Source organism: Nematolebias whitei, chromosome 19 (assembly GCF_014905685.2).
Source record: "Nematolebias whitei isolate Nwh7 chromosome 19, NemWhi1, whole genome shotgun sequence".
In the NCBI taxonomy this organism is placed as follows: Eukaryota; Metazoa; Chordata; class Actinopteri; order Cyprinodontiformes; family Rivulidae; genus Nematolebias; species Nematolebias whitei.
The window spans coordinates 12,700,811-12,717,791 of NC_056516.1; the positions used below are offsets into that span (position 1 = coordinate 12,700,811).

General features: G+C 40.9%; 2 protein-coding genes across 3 annotated transcripts in view; one reads left to right on the forward strand and one right to left on the reverse strand.

Annotated features, from left to right (window-relative positions):
- Positions 1–16,876, reverse strand: part of ctps1a (CTP synthase 1a) — a 29,981-nt gene extending 13,105 nt beyond the window's left edge. The window contains exons 1-8 of one of the 2 annotated variants that reach the window (XM_037693200.1): positions 16,762–16,876; positions 14,186–14,367; positions 13,941–14,111; positions 8,534–8,634; positions 5,359–5,475; positions 5,151–5,234; positions 1,556–1,636; positions 1,318–1,469 (exon numbers count right to left, since the gene is read on the reverse strand). In XM_037693200.1, the coding sequence (XP_037549128.1) occupies positions 1,318–1,469; positions 1,556–1,636; positions 5,151–5,234; positions 5,359–5,475; positions 8,534–8,634; positions 13,941–14,111; positions 14,186–14,363 (884 nt within the window). In that variant the 5' untranslated portion in view covers positions 14,364–14,367; positions 16,762–16,876. Of the gene's footprint in view, positions 1–1,317; positions 1,470–1,555; positions 1,637–5,150; positions 5,235–5,358; positions 5,476–8,533; positions 8,635–13,940; positions 14,112–14,185; positions 14,368–16,619 lie in introns of both variants that reach the window. The other variant, XM_037693199.1, reaches the window with a different exon arrangement.
- rab42a (RAB42, member RAS oncogene family a) overlaps positions 14,772–16,981 on the forward strand; it is a 4,172-nt gene continuing 1,962 nt past the window's right edge. Inside the window, exon 1 of the mRNA XM_037693628.1 lies at positions 14,772–14,781. Coding sequence (XP_037549556.1) covers positions 14,772–14,781 — 10 coding nt within the window. The remainder of the gene's footprint in view (positions 14,782–16,981) is intronic.

A 16,981-nucleotide genomic window follows, 5' to 3' on the forward strand; every position in this document is an offset into this window, starting at 1 on the left:
TGCAAAAAGAAGAACTTGAAAGTTGAACTTGTTTACTGGCTTTTTATTAAAAGCTTTGTCTGAAAAATGTTATGCTAAAGAGCTCAAACCACACGAAGCGTCCACCATTTTGAGAACCAAAGAGGGACAGCTCATGTCACGTCAAGGGTCCTCCCTCCCATTTTTCTTAAAGAGACGCTGCTCGCTCCCTCACTATCCATCCTTTGATTCAAACCCTCTTATACTGCCATCAGGTGGTCAAAAAAAGTACTACACAAAATTAACCAACATTTCTTCTTAAATTTGACAATAATTACTAACTTTTGTCAAATTTCAAACAATATTATCATTTATCACTAAAATTTCTGAGACAATTAATCGCTCAGCAAAATTTGTTATCATGACAGGCCTAATTACAAAGACCACAGTCACAGTCCCAATGTCCTGAATGAGCAGAAAGTCTTGTCACTTGAATGGCTGACACACCTGAAAGTGTGGGCCATGGACCATAATAGACAGACAAGGATTAGGATGTGCTGATCTGCTAAGTGGAGAGATGGTAGGGCATATCGTTCCTGATGTAGCGGCCGGTGATTTATGCAGAAAATGCAATAACTGCAAACAAAATGGTGTATTCTAATGCAAAACAGCAGCATTTAAACAACTGTTATCAGGTAATTCAGATCGGTCCTAAGCATTGAATGGTTATTTATTGTAGTAGATTAGTGGTAACCATGAGGCAGAGAGCGAAGCATCAAGAAGTCCTGTGAGAATCAGCAGTCTGTGTGTGTGTTGAAGGCAAACCAATGAAACAAAATCTGGCAGTTCATTCTTGTTCTACAACAAGAGCTGCACTCTCCACCAGGAGCTTTGAACAGTTTATAATAATAATCTGTGGACTCCTGCAGCTTAAACACTAGCATGCCTTATTTATGTACAAAATTGTGGTTTATTTTAAATTTAGTATGCACGGCTTAGTCAGTTGCGTTCTATAGACCGGCAATTACGGTAGTTGCCCAACCCTGACAGCTGACCTTTAAACTCCCCCATGAAAACTAAGTAAAATGCCTCAAATATCTGTGTAGGACAGGGGTGTCTAATTCTGTTCCTGGAAGGCCATTATCCTGAATATTTTAGAGGTTTCTCTGCTCCAACATGCCTGATTCGAATCAATGGGTGATTAACAGGCTTCTGCAAAACACCAATATATAGTTAAATCATTAAATTAATTGTGTTGCAGCAGGGAAACATGCAATCACTTATGAAAACAAGTGCTTGCATAAAGATTCACCCCCCTGACCTAACTGAACTGTAATACTGTACTGCCTGATGACTCACCTGTCTGACATCTCCTTCCACTTGGTGAGCATGGTCCTGGATTTAGTCTCAATGGGCATGTTCAGTCTCCTGCTCAGGTAGCTCACCACGCCCTGGTCTTCCAGGAGTAAGGGCACTCTATAAATGGAAGAGACATCGTGCACACAGATGACCTGGAACAAGGCACAGCGAAAGATTTAGAACCATCACTGAAATTTGGGATTCTGCTTAGTTACTGGTTGATGTAGCATCCGCCTACCTGTTGAGGTTCTACGTGACAGAACATTGAGATTTTCTCTTTGACAGAATTCTCCAGAGCAGTCGAACAGCGGCACATAATCTACCAGCAAAGATGAAAGAATCAAACATGCAGACAATATAGGGTTTTTATAGAACTACCGCTTACAGCACATTATACATCTATTGACAAACTATTATACAGCAATCTATAGCAATGGCCCAGACATCTGTATAACATTTGACTTTGATTTGTAACCTTGTGACCTACGGATGGAGATTATACCATATTACGCAACACCTTCGACAGGTGTATAATAAAAACAGAACAGAAGAATAAAAGCCTTGCATGTCAGAGTTTTAGACTAAATAATCCTTTTGAGGAAAGGATAGGCAGTTATAATAATTTTGGTCAAACCTTGTAAAAAAGATGGTACAGTAGTACCTACTGTTGCTACTTCACGGTTCAACTTTCGCGGACTTGCTCTGTCACCGTTTGTCAACATAAATAATTTTTTTTGTACAGTGAAGTACACGACACACGATTGTCAACTTTACATTAATATTGTACTCGCATGGTTGGGAAAAAGTAAATAAATAAAATAAATATAGACAGGCGCCACCTTTTTGTAGTTTTCTTTCAATAAGCCTACACTGTAGTCACCACTCAACAGGACTTCATTTCCCAGAAGCCACTACTGTACTGTAGTGCCTCCGGCCGCTGCTTTCTGCTGAACAGAAAGCGAAGTCATGACTGCCAGACGGTTTTTCAAACATAAGATTTTAATTGTGTCACTTGGACAAGTTTCTTTAAGAAAATTAAACTTTAAGATTCACAAGAATAAATCACGTCAGCACATGTCTCTTTAAGAAACAGAACATTGTGCTATGTAACCCGGGCGCTGATTGGCTGAACAGAACTGGACCCCCAGACTCAGTGGTTAACCCAGGAGCTCTAAGCCGGCCCATGAGGGCTTCCAAGAGGGGATGGGCTGCCGTAGGTCCGGCGTTGTTTCTGGAGCCCACTGACACTACCACAAGCCAGAGAGCCGACCAGAACCAGCAGGGTAGGTCCGCCCCTGAAACGAAACCAGGTCGAAGCGGAACCAAGCCGCTGCTGTTCTGCAGATCTGGTAAGTAAAATGTAGTAGGTACATATACAGTACTGTATGTATTGTATGTTGTTAAAATTAGTAGGTTTAAGAGTTTAGAACATTGCAGGAGTGTGGGAAGGGTTGGGGTGTTCTGGAACGTAGACCCCGCAATAAACGAGGGACTACTGTTCTCATGTGATATTGCAAAATGATGCATTAAGCTCAAAATACGAATGACTCAGCTTTTGCCACATTCAAATCTAGGCCATTGAATGAATGACCACGTTAGAACCATTTTTGTATTGGCTAAGATCATTCAAGAGTGGCGGCTAACACCAAAAGTTGTAGAGGTGCATCTAATGATTATTTCCGAGTTTCATTAAATCTTTTCACTGGTCCATGAGACAGTATGTTAACAGAGAAACAGCCTCGACTCCAACAGTTAATGCCAAAGTTTGAAGTTAAGATCTCATATAAAGCTTAGTTTGAACTGTTATGAAGGACTCTGAGCAACTACTACATCAGGTGTGCAGTGGAGAGCATCCTGTGCTCCAGCATCAACGTGTGGCATGGAGGCTGCACAGCTGCAGAAAGAAAAGCTTTACAGAGAGTGGTGAAGGCTGCACAGAAGATGTTGGAGTCAGACTCCCCACCATCTCAGACATCTGTGACAGTTTTTGTTTTAGTTTTCTACATTTGCTTTATAATCTAGCTGTTTTGTTACTCTTATTTGTAAAAAAGAAAAAATCTGTATGCCTTTTTATATTTGTTTATTGTTGTCGCTGTTGTCCATTGTTGTCATCATTCTTTGTTGAAATCAGGTCTCTCTTGTAAATGAGTCCTTGAGGCTCAATGGGATTTACCTGTCTAAATAAAGGATGAATGAATGAATGAATCACAGACATCTACACCTCTAGATGCAGAAAGAGGGCCACCTGCGTCATGAAGGACCCCACTCATCCAGCACACACACTTTTTGCCCCGCTCCCCTCAGGAAGGAGGTTAAGGAGCATTAAGTGTAGAACCACTAGACTGAGGAACAGCTTCTACCCTGAGGCTGTTAAGACTCATGAATCTCTCACCAGAATAATCACTGTGAAAAATCACATGATGTTGCTGCTGATCTGTTTCATGATGCTGCTGATCTGTTTCAATGATGCTGCTGATCTGTTTTATGTTGCTGCTGATCTGTTTCATGATGCTGCTGATCTGTTTCAATGTTGCTGCTGATCTGTTTCATGTTGCTGTGTTCATTCATGTTCATCTGCTCACACAGACTCGCGTTCGTGCTGCTGTTTGGCGTATTGTGATTATTGTTTTTATGTTATGAGTGCTTAGCGTATTATTTAGTTGATGTTTTTTTTAGTTCATATCTTAGATGTTATTACTGTTTTTCTTTTACATTTTATTGTTGGATGTAACTGGGACCCTGTGTACTTAATTTCATTAACAATAAAGAATCTCTGAATCTGAAATCTCAATATCTGTAAAAATAGCCTTTTATAAGCTAGCTAAGAGTTGGTTGTGGTGACCATTTTGAATCAAGTTGACTCCGATGGTTTTTAAGTTATTGTTGTTCAACTCCAAACAGTGGGTCATGATATTCACCGTATTTTCCATCGTACACATCACACCGCCCTATAAGTCGCATCAGCCCAAATATGTCTAATAAAGTGAAAAATTCCATAAATACGTCTCTTCGCCGTAACGTTGCATCTAGAATTGACTTCAACCGGATCGAGACCTAGGTTTTTAGGCGGACCAGAGTTTGCTTTTTTGGTCCGCAACAGAGTTTGACTGCATTCACACCTCCCCAAACAAACCGGACTTTCTAGGCAAATGGACTAACGTTTGATTAAAGCAACTAAACAGGGCTGGTGTGAATGCACCCTCAGTCTAACTTTTCTTAATAAATGCACTTTGACGGTCAAATCAGCTGCATTTCAAAAGCCGATATGTGGCCGCCGGAGCGCACAGAGGGACGACTCGCTGTGCATTTCTTCAAAATTTAACAAGATAACCACCTAAAAACAATTATTTGTTTGCTCGACTTTATATCAAAGGTGTGTCTCAGTTGAACTTTTACTTAATAAATGCACTTCACGTTTGCTCCAGGCATGATACCGGAGCTGGATGAAGGTGGCTGCTAAGGCAAGCCGATTGTGTCATTAATACCCACTTTTACCCATTACATGACACAACAGCATGCCATACTGCTCAACTGCCATCTAGTGGCTGAAAATGGTAGTGTTCAATATTTTCAGTCAGAATGAATGAAAACTGTCATATCTCAGTCAAAAATTGGTTTATAAATATGGGTAAAAATCCATAAATACATCGCTTCTGCGTTTAAGTCGTCGGGCATGAAATTATGCACACAAAAAAAAAAGATACTTATAGGGCAAAAAATACAGTATTGCTAAAAGATGAACAAACAGAGAAACAGACAGGGGCAAAAACATGATCGTTGTTTTGTCTTCAACGGCAGGAGACATGCACATAATGTAAAGGACAATAACTCACCAGGTCTGGAGAAAGACCGAGACCTCTCAGTTCTCGGACGCTGTTCTGGGTCGGTTTGGTTTTCTGCTCCCCTGTTGCACTCGGCTATCAAACAAACAAACAGCGCACACTTTAGAAAACATTTTTCCTTGTCTTGTTGAGAGGAAGTGTGAATGTGTGCGAGTCCCACTGAAGCTCCCCGCCAGGTGTGAAAGTGTTCCTGTCTTACCTGTGGTATCAGACTGACGTGAATGTTGCAGAAGTTCTCTCTCTTCACTTTAAACTGGAACTGTCTGAAGGCCTCAACAAACGGCATACTCTCGATGTCTCCAACAGTGCCTCCAAGCTGCAGACACACATTAAGAAAGATTATTGTGAGACCTCCTGACTCAGGACAGGAAGTTCTTAATCTACTGTCATCACATTGTTTTCGAACACCACAGGATTGTGAACATGCAGCTGGCTTCAAAGCAGTTCCTATTAACGATTATGAAACTGCAGCACATTGAAGGGCCCTGCATTCTCCATCCAAAGTGTCGAACTCGGCTCTCACTGACTTGGTTGTGTGACAAAAATTGTGTCATTTTATCCTCCGAGTAACTCCGCCCACCCCTTTTCAACACAAGGCCCAGGCTGAACTTTTTCTCACAGGTGTATGCACCAAGTATTGTGTGACTGGTTGGACGTCTGTGGGCGTGTTTGTCGATGCGGAAATGTGTTCGAACCTTCACCTGTACGATTCTTCAAACACTAAATTAGTCAAATGGACAAAAACTCCTAGATGGAGATAGAGCAGAAGTTGAATGCAGGGACTGTACTGTACTAATATTAATTAGTGCAGTGGGAGGGGTTTCCCATGAGTTCTGCTCCTGTATCTTGTGGACTATGAAAGGTGTGTGTTATTAGGTTTGTTAAATGTTTTTATTTCAGGTTGACAGCTCTAAAAGACTGACAAGTTTTTTGAAGTAAAAATAATTAAAACTGGTATTTTTGATCAGTTAAATAAGGTAGTTAATTTCCCCCTGAGGAACATGAATAGTCAAAGTTAAAGGGTTAAAACTGTCTTAATCAAATGTTCATAATATGATGCTTTTGATGTGGATCAGATTTCATGATCTTGTCTGTAGTTACAGAAAACAAAGTGAAGTTTTTGAGCTGCATGAATTCAACTGGGACTGCTGCAAGATAAAGAATAAAGATGAATTCATTGTGAAATTATTATTTCAGTGTTTCCCCTAAAATTATACAAGCAGGACGCCCTGTCAACAGAACCGAGCCTACCGAACGACCCACCCCCTCCTGGGTCGACAACTGCCAGCACTGATGTAACACTAAGCTAGCGGCATGCAATACAGACGTGCTAGCTAAAAAGCTACAGACAGTGCTCCGTTTCCCTCATGCTGAGCAGTCTACCCCCCAGCTCGAAAACTGTTAGTACAAACAGTGCGCAGCACACAGACGTGTCTCCCGTCTCGTCTCAACACACCCCACCCCCGTCATCAAAAATCACAGAAGATATGAGCACCATTCCAAAGTAAGTAAACTAGGGTAAACCCTGTATTTATTAGATTATCTAACATGTACAGTGAGGAAAATAAGTATTTGAACACCCTGCCACTTTGCAAGTTCTCCCACTTAGAAATCATGGAGGGGTCTGAAATGTTCATCTTAGGTGCATGTCCACTGTGAGAGACATAATCTAAATGAAAAAAAATCTGTAAATCACAATATATGATTTTTTAATAATTTGTGTTACTGCTGCAAATAAGTATTTGAACAGCTGCCAATCAGCAACAGTTCTGGCCCTCAAAGACCTGTTAGTCCTCATCTATAACGTCCACCTCCACTCCACTGATTATTCTAAATTAGAAGCACCTGTTTGAGGTCAGTAGCTGCAGAAAGACACCTGTCCACCCCACAAAATCAGTAAGACTCCAACTACTAACATGGCTAAGACCAAAGAGCTGTCCAAAGACACCAGAGACAAAATTGTAGACCTCCACAAGGCTGGAAAGAGCTACAGGGCAATTGCCAAGCAGCTTGGTGAAAAAAGATCAACTGTTGGAGCAATTATTAAAAAATGGAAGAAGCTAAACATGACTGTCAATCTCCCTCGGACTGGAGCTCCATGCAAGATCTCACCTCGTGGCGTTTCAATGATCCTAAGAATGGTGAGGAATCAGCCCAGAACTACACGGAGGAGCTGGTCAATGACCTGAAGAGAGCTGGCACCACTGTTTCCATGGTTACTGTGGGTAATACACTAAGACGTCATAGTTTAAAATCATGCATGGCACGGAAGGTTCCCCTGCTTAAATCAGCACACGTCCAGGCCCGTCTTAAGTTTGACCATGACCATTTGGATGATCCAGAGGAGTCATGGGAGAAAGTTCTGTGGTCAGATGAGACCAAAATAGAACTTTTTGGTCTTAATTCCACTCGCCGTGTTTGGAGGACGAAGAATGATGAGTACCATCCCAAAACACCATCCCTACTGTGAAGCATGGGGGTGGAAGCTTCATGTTTTGGGGGTGTTTTTCTGCACATGGGACAGGACGACTGCACTGTATTAAGGAGAGGATGACCGGGGCCATGTAGTGAGAGATTTTGGAGAACAACCTCCTTCCCTCAGTTAGAGCATTGAAGATAAGTCATGGCTGGGTCTTCCAACATGACAATGACCCAAAGCACACAGCCAGGAGAACCAAGGAGTGGCTCCGTAAGAAGCATATCAAGGTTCTGGAGTGGACTAGCCAGTCTCCAGACCTAAACCCTATAGAAAATCTTTGGAGGGAGCTCAAACTCCGTGTTTCTCAGCGACAGCCCAGAAACCTGGCTGATCTAGAGAAGATCTGTGGAGGAATGGACCAAAATCTCTGCTGCAGTGAACCTGGTGACAAACTACAGGAAACCTTTGACCTCTGGAACTGCAAACAGAGACTACTGTACCAAATATTAACATTGATTTCCACAGGTGTTCAAATACTTATTTGCAGAAGAACACACAAATAAATTATTTTTAAAAAATCATAAATTGTGATTTCCAGATGTTTTGTTTTTTTAGATTATGTCTCTCACAGTGGACATGCACCTAAGATGGACATTTCAGACCCTCCATGATTTCTACGTGGGAGAACTTGCAAAGTGGCAGGGTGTTCAAATACTTATTTTCCTCACTGTATATTATCTCGCTCTACAAACTGATTAACAGCTGCTGCAGATTATGACTTCATAACTCTTCATGTCTGTGATGCTGGTGAGACATTTTCATCAGTGATCCGTTTAAACAGTCCGTGTTCAACATACAGAACATCTATGAGTTGATGTTGAAAATGACTCCAGCCTCCTACTCTAAAAGATATTGTGCTGGTTGTATAGGACGAACGAGTGACAATGCAGCTTACCTCGATCACACAGACTTGAGGCTCGACTTCATCATCATCAACTGGCACTTTGGCCTGTTTCACAACCCATTCCTGGATGGCATCTGTAATATGTGGAACCACTGGAACAGAGTGAAGTGATACAGCGTTTTAATTCACGTCTTTAGCAGAACTGTTGCAGGAAATTTTAATGATGTGTATTTTTTCCCTCAAAGAAATTTTACATACAATTACAAAAAAAAAGTGAAACTTCCTTCAGTTCCAGGGTTTTAAGTATCGGGACATAATAAAAATTATTTGGAAGATACACCAGGTTCTAAAACTACTCACAAAAAACTTCTGCTGTTTTTATTATTTTAAAAAACAAAACTGAAGGCAAAAAGGAAAAGCTGTGTGTGAACAACCACATCCACCTCGATTCAGCAGCTCAGTAGAGGTTTTCTGTAGGACTTCATCTGTCTCTCCCATTGTTGTGGAGTTTTGGCCCATTCTTCTTACCATCATTGTTTCAGTTCATTACTGTTAGCAGATATTTGGTTATGCTGCTCTCTGGAGGCTCCACCACAGCATTTCAGTCTGACTGAGGTTTTGGACTTTGACTGGACAGTTGCAGCACATTGAGTCTTTTCTTTTGTGCTGTTCTGTTGTACATTAGCTGCTGTGTGAACTCCTTGTTCTGCTGCATCATAACCAGTTTGGTCCAAGCTTCAGCTATCGGACAGAGATCCTCATACAGTAGTCCCTCGCTACTTCGCGGTTCGACCTTCACGGCCTCGCTCTTTCACGCTTTTCAAAAGTAAGATTGTATACAAAAAAAATTTAATAAAAAAAATTGTACAGGACATAAGATTGTGAACTTTAATATTACTCAGGTGATTGGGACAGTACAGGATACTGTACTGTAAAAAGTTAACAAAATAAAATACTTTGGACAGCCACCTCCATTTTGTAGTTTTTTTCTCAATAAGTCTACACTGTATTCCCATTCATAATGACTCATTTCCCAGAAGCCCTGTTGCCTTCTGCTGAAATGCTGGAGGGAAAATTTTGATCTGATCCGAAAAAGTTCAGTCCTTATAATCCAAATACAGTGACTTCGGCGCCCAGCGGATGCAGAGAGCTGCACAGAATCCACCGGGCACCGGACCTAAAGACCCATCAACAAATCCGAGAGCTGCTAGCCAGTCCATGAGGACCTCCAAGTGTGGATGCACGCCGCTGTAGGTCCAGCCTCTCTCCGGAGTCCACCAGTACTTTTTCATCTTTCTATCAGACCACCAGTCCCAAGCCGGCCACCCGAAGGTCCCCCCCCAGAAAATGCGCTTCGGCGCTCAACGGCTGCACAGAACTGGACCAGAACCGGCAGGGTAGGTCTGCTGGACCGGAACCAAGCCACTGTTTCTGCAGAATTGGTGAGTAAAATGTTGTAGTACTGTGCAGTTAAAATCATGTAGGTTTAAGAGTTTAGAACATTGTGGGCTTCGTCGCTGCAGGGTAGGTCTGCAAAAATGGAACCGGGTCAGACCGGAACCAAGCAGAACCGAGAGCTGCTGCTGTTCTGCAGAACTGGTGAGTAAAATTTATTAGTAGCTACATTTATGCATGTTGTTAAAATGACGTAGGTTTAAGAGTTTAGAACATTGCAGAGTGTGGGAAAGGTTTATATAAAGCCTTCATTTATATATAAATACTAAAATAAATATTTTGCAGATTTACACTTATTGCAGGGGGTCTGGAACGTAACCCCCCACAATAAACGAGGGACTACTCTATTTGACACTCGAATCCTTTGGGCTACAGAAAAGTTGATAACTGACTCGTTGAGTGCAAGGAGATCGAGCGGTCATTTCTAACCCGAACCCGAAACCTGGCCCGGCCGGGTCGTTATAATGCGATTAATGTGTGGGCCTGGCCGGTCTTGGGCTTTGATGCGGTTTTATGAATCACACAGCACAAATAAAACTAAATGCGCAATAAGCGTGCAGAGAAAAAAAGATTTTTTAAATTATCTAGATTCTTAGTCCTGGTGATTCTGAATGGATTCTAAAGGTCCATAAATCCATTTCAAAATGCGTTTTAGTTTTTTTTTTTCCGCTCCTACTCCCAAGCGTACTGCATATTGCATTACGTGTCCGCTCGGCCACCATAGAATTGGACCGTGCAGGCCACCGTACAGCAAGCTAGTTAGCTAGCTCCCTTTATCTGAATGGAGCCTGCTAGCATGGAGGAGGGGGACAGCGTGATTCAACCTGCTGCTTCGTCTTTAAAAATCATTTTAGATCCTACAATGTTCCGGGGGAAGACAGAGCTTCACAAGAGCACAGTTGTTTGCAAGAAGTGTAAAATAAAATTGTGATACAGTATTTTGAAAATACGACAAAATGTGCGGAAGATGAAAGCGAAGCAGCCGACCAGCGAACTCTGCAACAAACTTCCAGCTGATTCCCCAAAGGCTGTGAAGAGTTCCCTCTCCATCTCCGGCTGTATCACAAAGATTTACAAGCAGACAGCTCAGTGGAAGGTGAGGGGTCCAGGTTCATTTTTAACATGTTGGATCCAATGTACGTTATTCCTTCATGTAGATTTGTTTTTTGTTTGTTTGTCTTGTGATAAAGCAGCAGCACAACTTCACCATGAAGCAACGAATGGGAGAAGCTCTGATGCAGCTGCAGCTCAAAGGTAAATGCTTTTTCTCATATTATACTAAAACTTATAGACAAGTTGTACAAGAAACTTTATGTAATTTGTCTTTTTAACAGGTTGAAGAGGACAGATGAGACATCACCTGGAGCCAGTTCTAAATGATACAGTTTATGGTTTATTAATTACAGTTCAGAAGAGATTTTGTGCAGGTTTGCACAGGTTTTGAAATTTTATTAAAGATTTACTAAATATGAATCAATATGGTTAAGACTGAAGTCTGTATATTTCATATTAGGTTAAGTTTTGAAAATATAAAGGTTAGAGCAATATGGTTAAAAATAACTGTGAAGTCTGTATTTTATGTCGAGTTAAAGGTTAATGTACTATGGTAGAATGAAGTCTGTTTACTTTTGTATTTATACATTGTTAATTATTTGTCTGTGATGGACTGAGACCTGTCCAGGTGGATGATGGATGAATTATTTGTTCCTAGATTTTTATTTATTTTAGAAAAATTCAGGCAATTAAACTAACCTAATACTGGTAATTTAACTTATAGAACATTATGCACTCTTATATTTGTTCCTAGTTTTGGTGTAAATATAAAATGATGCCAAAAGATGTGATACAGTAAAAAAAAAAACTAAAATTATTGTTTACAATAAATGTTCTATTTGTTTACATTGTTGTTTAATATTTTCATCATGTCAGTTACATAACTGAAACAAACTTTATGACCTTTTCAATAGAAAAATCGTTTCTGAACCGAAAAAAAACAATTTGGAATCGAAAAATTGATTTTGAATTGAATCGTGACATCAAAAATGGGAATCGAATCACCAGACACAGAGATTCGCACCCCTAATGCACAATATAACAATGTGTTAATGTGCTTGTTGAGGAGGAGGCAGGTCCGACCGGCCGGTTTAAAAAAGTCGTGTTAAGCTCAGATGGACACTTGTCAGCGGCCGCGCGCGTCAGCTGACTCGCTGGTTGAAATGGACTTGCGACCTGTCCAGGGTGTGCCCCACCTTTCGCACAGTGACTGCTGGATATGGGCACCAGCTACCCCCGCTACCCGAACAGGAAGAAGTGGGTAAAGATAATGGATGGATGGATCAATCAGCTGATGGCCGGCTGCGCACGTCTCGGCACCTGCTCTCATCTGAGCTGCGTGAAGCTGAAACCACACACACGTCAAAAATTCCAGCAAACAGAATGAGCAGTCAGTGCTACGTGTGTGCTAGGTGGGGTGTCAGCTTCACGCAGCTTCTCATCTGCGGTGAAGGAAGTAGAAGACTCTACAAAAGCCAAAGCGAGCAGCGCGTTCATTTAAAATAGCCCTGTTCTGTATTTTTCCAAACAATTTTGCTCTAAAATAGTTTTGTTCATCTGTGTAATAGCCGAACTCTTTAGAGTTGATTTTTAGGCTATTTGTTTTGTATGTTAATATCCATTTGGTGACTTGTTAATAAAATAAATCTTATAACTTCCTTTCATTACGTTTTTAAAACTATCATGTCAAACTGATTTGCTTACAAAAGTAGTAAAATTTAATTAAAAAAAAGGGTTTTTGCTCTTTTTCAGGTTTGGCCCTCTAATTACCAGTAATCCGTTGGGTTTGGGTAGGGCTCGGAAAAAAAATGTACGGGCTCGGTCCGGATTTATTAGGCCCGAATGCAACTCTACAAGGAGCCCAAATCATCAGCTCTCCACCACCATGCTGACAGTTGATATGAGCCATTTCTGCTGATAAAAATCATTTTGTTTTCTCCAAACATGGCCCAGTGCATTATGGGTATAAACATTTGTACTTTGTCTCGTGTCCAAAGGACATCATTCCAGAAGTCTTGTGGTTGATTCAGTAAAACTTTCCAAACTTAAGTCGTGCTGTCATGTTGCTTTTATAGAGAAGAGGCTTTCTCCTTCAGCCCTTCCAAATAAGTCATAGTGGTTCAGTTTGTTCCCAAATACTATGTTGACCTTTAACCTTTAATGTGCTAACTGAGGCCTGCAGAGTCTGAGATGGTGCTCCTTTCTCCGAGCATGGCACGGTCAGACCTTGGGGTGAATCTGCTGAGACGTCCATTCCTGGGAAGATTAGCAACTGTTTTAAACATTTTCCACTCGTGAACCTTTCATTCTATGGAACAATAGGCTCTATATGGTTTGGAAATGACCTTTGACCTTTCCCACACTGATGGGCAGCAACAGCTGCGACTCTAGTCATCCCCTCTACCGTGGCATTGTGTTGAACCACACCTGTATGTTTCAGAGCAGCGAAAACTCCTGCTCTTGTAAAGGTGATCACACTGATGATGATCTGGTAATTAATACACTGGAACTGCAAACGTGGACTTTGTTTTTTTCACACACACATTTCCATTTGTGCTTTGTGTCTAATAATCAAGAACATTGTGGAATTTGTTATTTTAGATTTTAATATTTGTAGAACCTGGTGTTTGTTATGTCATGATAAGTAAAAGTGTTTAAATTGAATGAGGTTGGACTTTCTGGTTCTCGTAAAAGTCAATATTTACTAAAAATATTCATGAATCTATTTTTAAAAAAGCTCCAAATTTCACATTTTTTGCTCTGTATTATAGATAATGTAAGTAAAAAGGACAAATTCTGAATGTGCACTTTCCTAAGAAAGTATTGTCTTGTTTATAAAGACGGGTCTTTGATTGCACTTGGATAAAAATGACAGAGTATGTCATCTTACGTGGTGTTTAGTCTGATTTACTGCAGCACTTTGATTTTTTTTACATTTAGAGGCAGTTACCCTGCACGGTCTTGCCCAGGTAGTCTCCCCTCCTCTCCTTGTTGATGACTGACTGATAGATTTTTCCTGTTGTCAGATTGTTATCCCGTGTGAGCCGGATATCAAGGAAGCGTTCATAGTTCCCCAGGTCCAAGTCCACCTCACCGCCGTCGTCGAGTACGAACACCTCGCCTGGACACAATCAGCGCAGAACGATCAATCACAAACACAACGTGCAGCCGCTTCAGTTGATCTCACTGACGTACCGTGTTCATAGGGAGAAAAAGTGCCTGCGTCTATGTTGATGTACGGATCAATCTTGATGGCCGTTACACGCAAACCACATGACTTGAGGATTGTGCCCACGCTGCTCGCTATGATACCTTTGCCAATGCCGGAGATGACTCCACCAGTTACCAGGATGTATTTCATCATTGCGCTCATGTATCTGTAGAGAGACGACAAGTTTGACTCTGGCTGTAGCGTCCCGTAAACACTCAAGGTTTTTATTGTTTAAATGCTGATTCAGCATTTACACGATTGTTTACATCAGCAAACTTATTCATGAACCAAAACATTCAGCTCACTTAGAAATAGTGCACTATGGCTTAGCATTTACAACTTTTATACTTTTTGAATTACTTTAATTTATTTACAAAACAATCCACATAAAAACAAATTAGGGTTTCTTCAGAATGACATTTGGGTCATTCCGTATGTTGCGGGAGTTTCAGAGAAACTGAGACGTTTATTTTCTAAACATGAGTCCCAGTGGCTTTTAAACCCCAAAAAACATTACGGCAAAGACTGGTTCATCCCAAAGATCCAGTCCCCCAGCACAAACAGAGTAATATGGCAGTTGGTACGGTGACAGTTACAGTTTTTTTACACATAAAGCTACAATTTTTTTTTTTTTACATTTAGCTTTTTTGTTACAGCTTTGCTAGTGCATGTTAGTTTTTATTTAGTTTAAACCAACTGTTTTGTTACATTTAGCTTTTAGCCGCTTATCTTTGCTTTGGTTTTAACTGTTTTAAGTTTATAGTACTCAAAATGTCAGCAAGCCAATCAGTTCTCGTTTCAACTTGGTCGTATCAAACTGGTGACAATGAGCAGGTTACAATCTAACACAACCAAACGTCAGTCACTTAAGTTGTGAAAATGTCTAAAAGCCCCGGGAAAATTTCAATAGATGGACTTTGAGTTCAATGTTTTTTCCACACGATGCCATTTTAGGTTCATTCTACGGAGTACAACTACGAACGACAAGAAGTGGGCGTTTAAATGACACGACTCTTCAAAAGTATTTTATACACCAAATAAAACATTTCAGGGTTTATTAGAACACATAAGAAGATACCTTGAAGCTTACAATAAAGCAGGGAACAACCAAAAGTGTGTCACTATGATATTAACCACAATAAAGTCACCACAACAAACTAGTAGTACTGGCTGCCAAAGTCATTTATTAGCTAAAGGCCTCACATTATTTAACAGAATACATTATGTCTGCCACCTTTCCTCTCAGAATTCAAACTTAAGTTCATCTTATGATGGCAAGGGATACTTAAAGCCATCTAGGTTAAACCTTTAAATAACATAAAATAACACTAATGCATTACTGTAAGATGTGTTGACACGTGTTGAGGATGACTCTCAGCTACTACCACTTCAAACTTAGTTTCAATGGGTGTAAATGTGACTAGGTTAAAGCCATAAGAGTGCTGGCTAAGGTGGATTAGCTGTGGCCAACTAACTAAACAATAATCAGTTGTAGATGTACAGACAGCAGTGACTCCAACATTTAGTATTAAACAGGTTCGTTAGCGCAAAAAGTACGAGTTGGGGGGCTAAATGTCAGCTTTTACCACGGCAAAACACATCTGTCAAATTATCAGGGTTTAAAGGCATTTTTGTCATTGCTAAGATTATAGATCAATCCTTACTTATTGACAGTTTTATAAAAATCCGTTGAGCGGTTCGTGAGTTATTATGGTATCAGACAAAGGCACACGCTGACACGGGCGATAATTAACGCATTATACGAACTTTATAACTCTTAAAAACTATCGCGTTATCCTGAGTCACTCCAGAACGCATGCTGCTTCGCCATATTTAAGCGCCGCACGTTGGAGAAGCTTGTTTACTCGTACAGCGTACACCGAGCAGGCGGGGATGACATGAACTCGTAATATAGAAGAACAGAACCTCTCGTTCAGGATAACGCTGTTGACAAAAGGAAGACGACTCAAGAAATGCCGCGCAACCGTTTCTGGTCTATGCGGCAGATATTATCGTCATTTAGAAAGAGCAACATCTTTCATGCTTACAGGGAAAACATCAATAAGTTATTTTCAGATATAAACTCCAGTTTTGGTTTTTCAACTAGGACACAAATTGTTGCTAATGTGTTTGTTTATAAGCTAGAAACCCCCCACACCGCTTTCAAAGTAAGAGCAGTCAACTTAACGGAGAAACGCACGTATTAAACATGTGAAAGGTGATGGTCTTCAACAGCATTATATACTTTATTTGAGCATACAGGACTACTTCTCATGAGTTGTTCATTTCGAGCTGCACTGAAATGTGCGGCACATTGCACGAAAATTCTCTTACTTTGGTGACTTTGACCGGAAGTTAGCCGTAGCTAAGTTTCCAAGCTAGCCAACAGTCTCTTTTGTCAACAGCGGATTAACTTACCGCAATAATCTTCAGCGACAGTTTCTCTTTAAACGTGTCGTCCACGACCAAGATATATTTAACTAGAGAAAATCTAATTCCCCAAATGTTGATATATTGTGCTAACAGTGGCCCCTTACGCTACACATCCATCGAACCTCACATTGGCTCCACACGTGCAAGAAGCAAGCCACCTCCGACCGTCACCTCCTCCGCTGCTGTTATGGTCCACGCGCTCTGGACGTCACTCACAGCGCGCGTGCAACAAAGAGTAAACTCAAGCGAGAGCGACACCTGCCCCCTCTTTCCTCTTTTGCGTTGACTGAATGTTTTAGTTTTATCGATGAGTTTGTCAAAGCACAATTTGCAGAAGTAATGTTTAA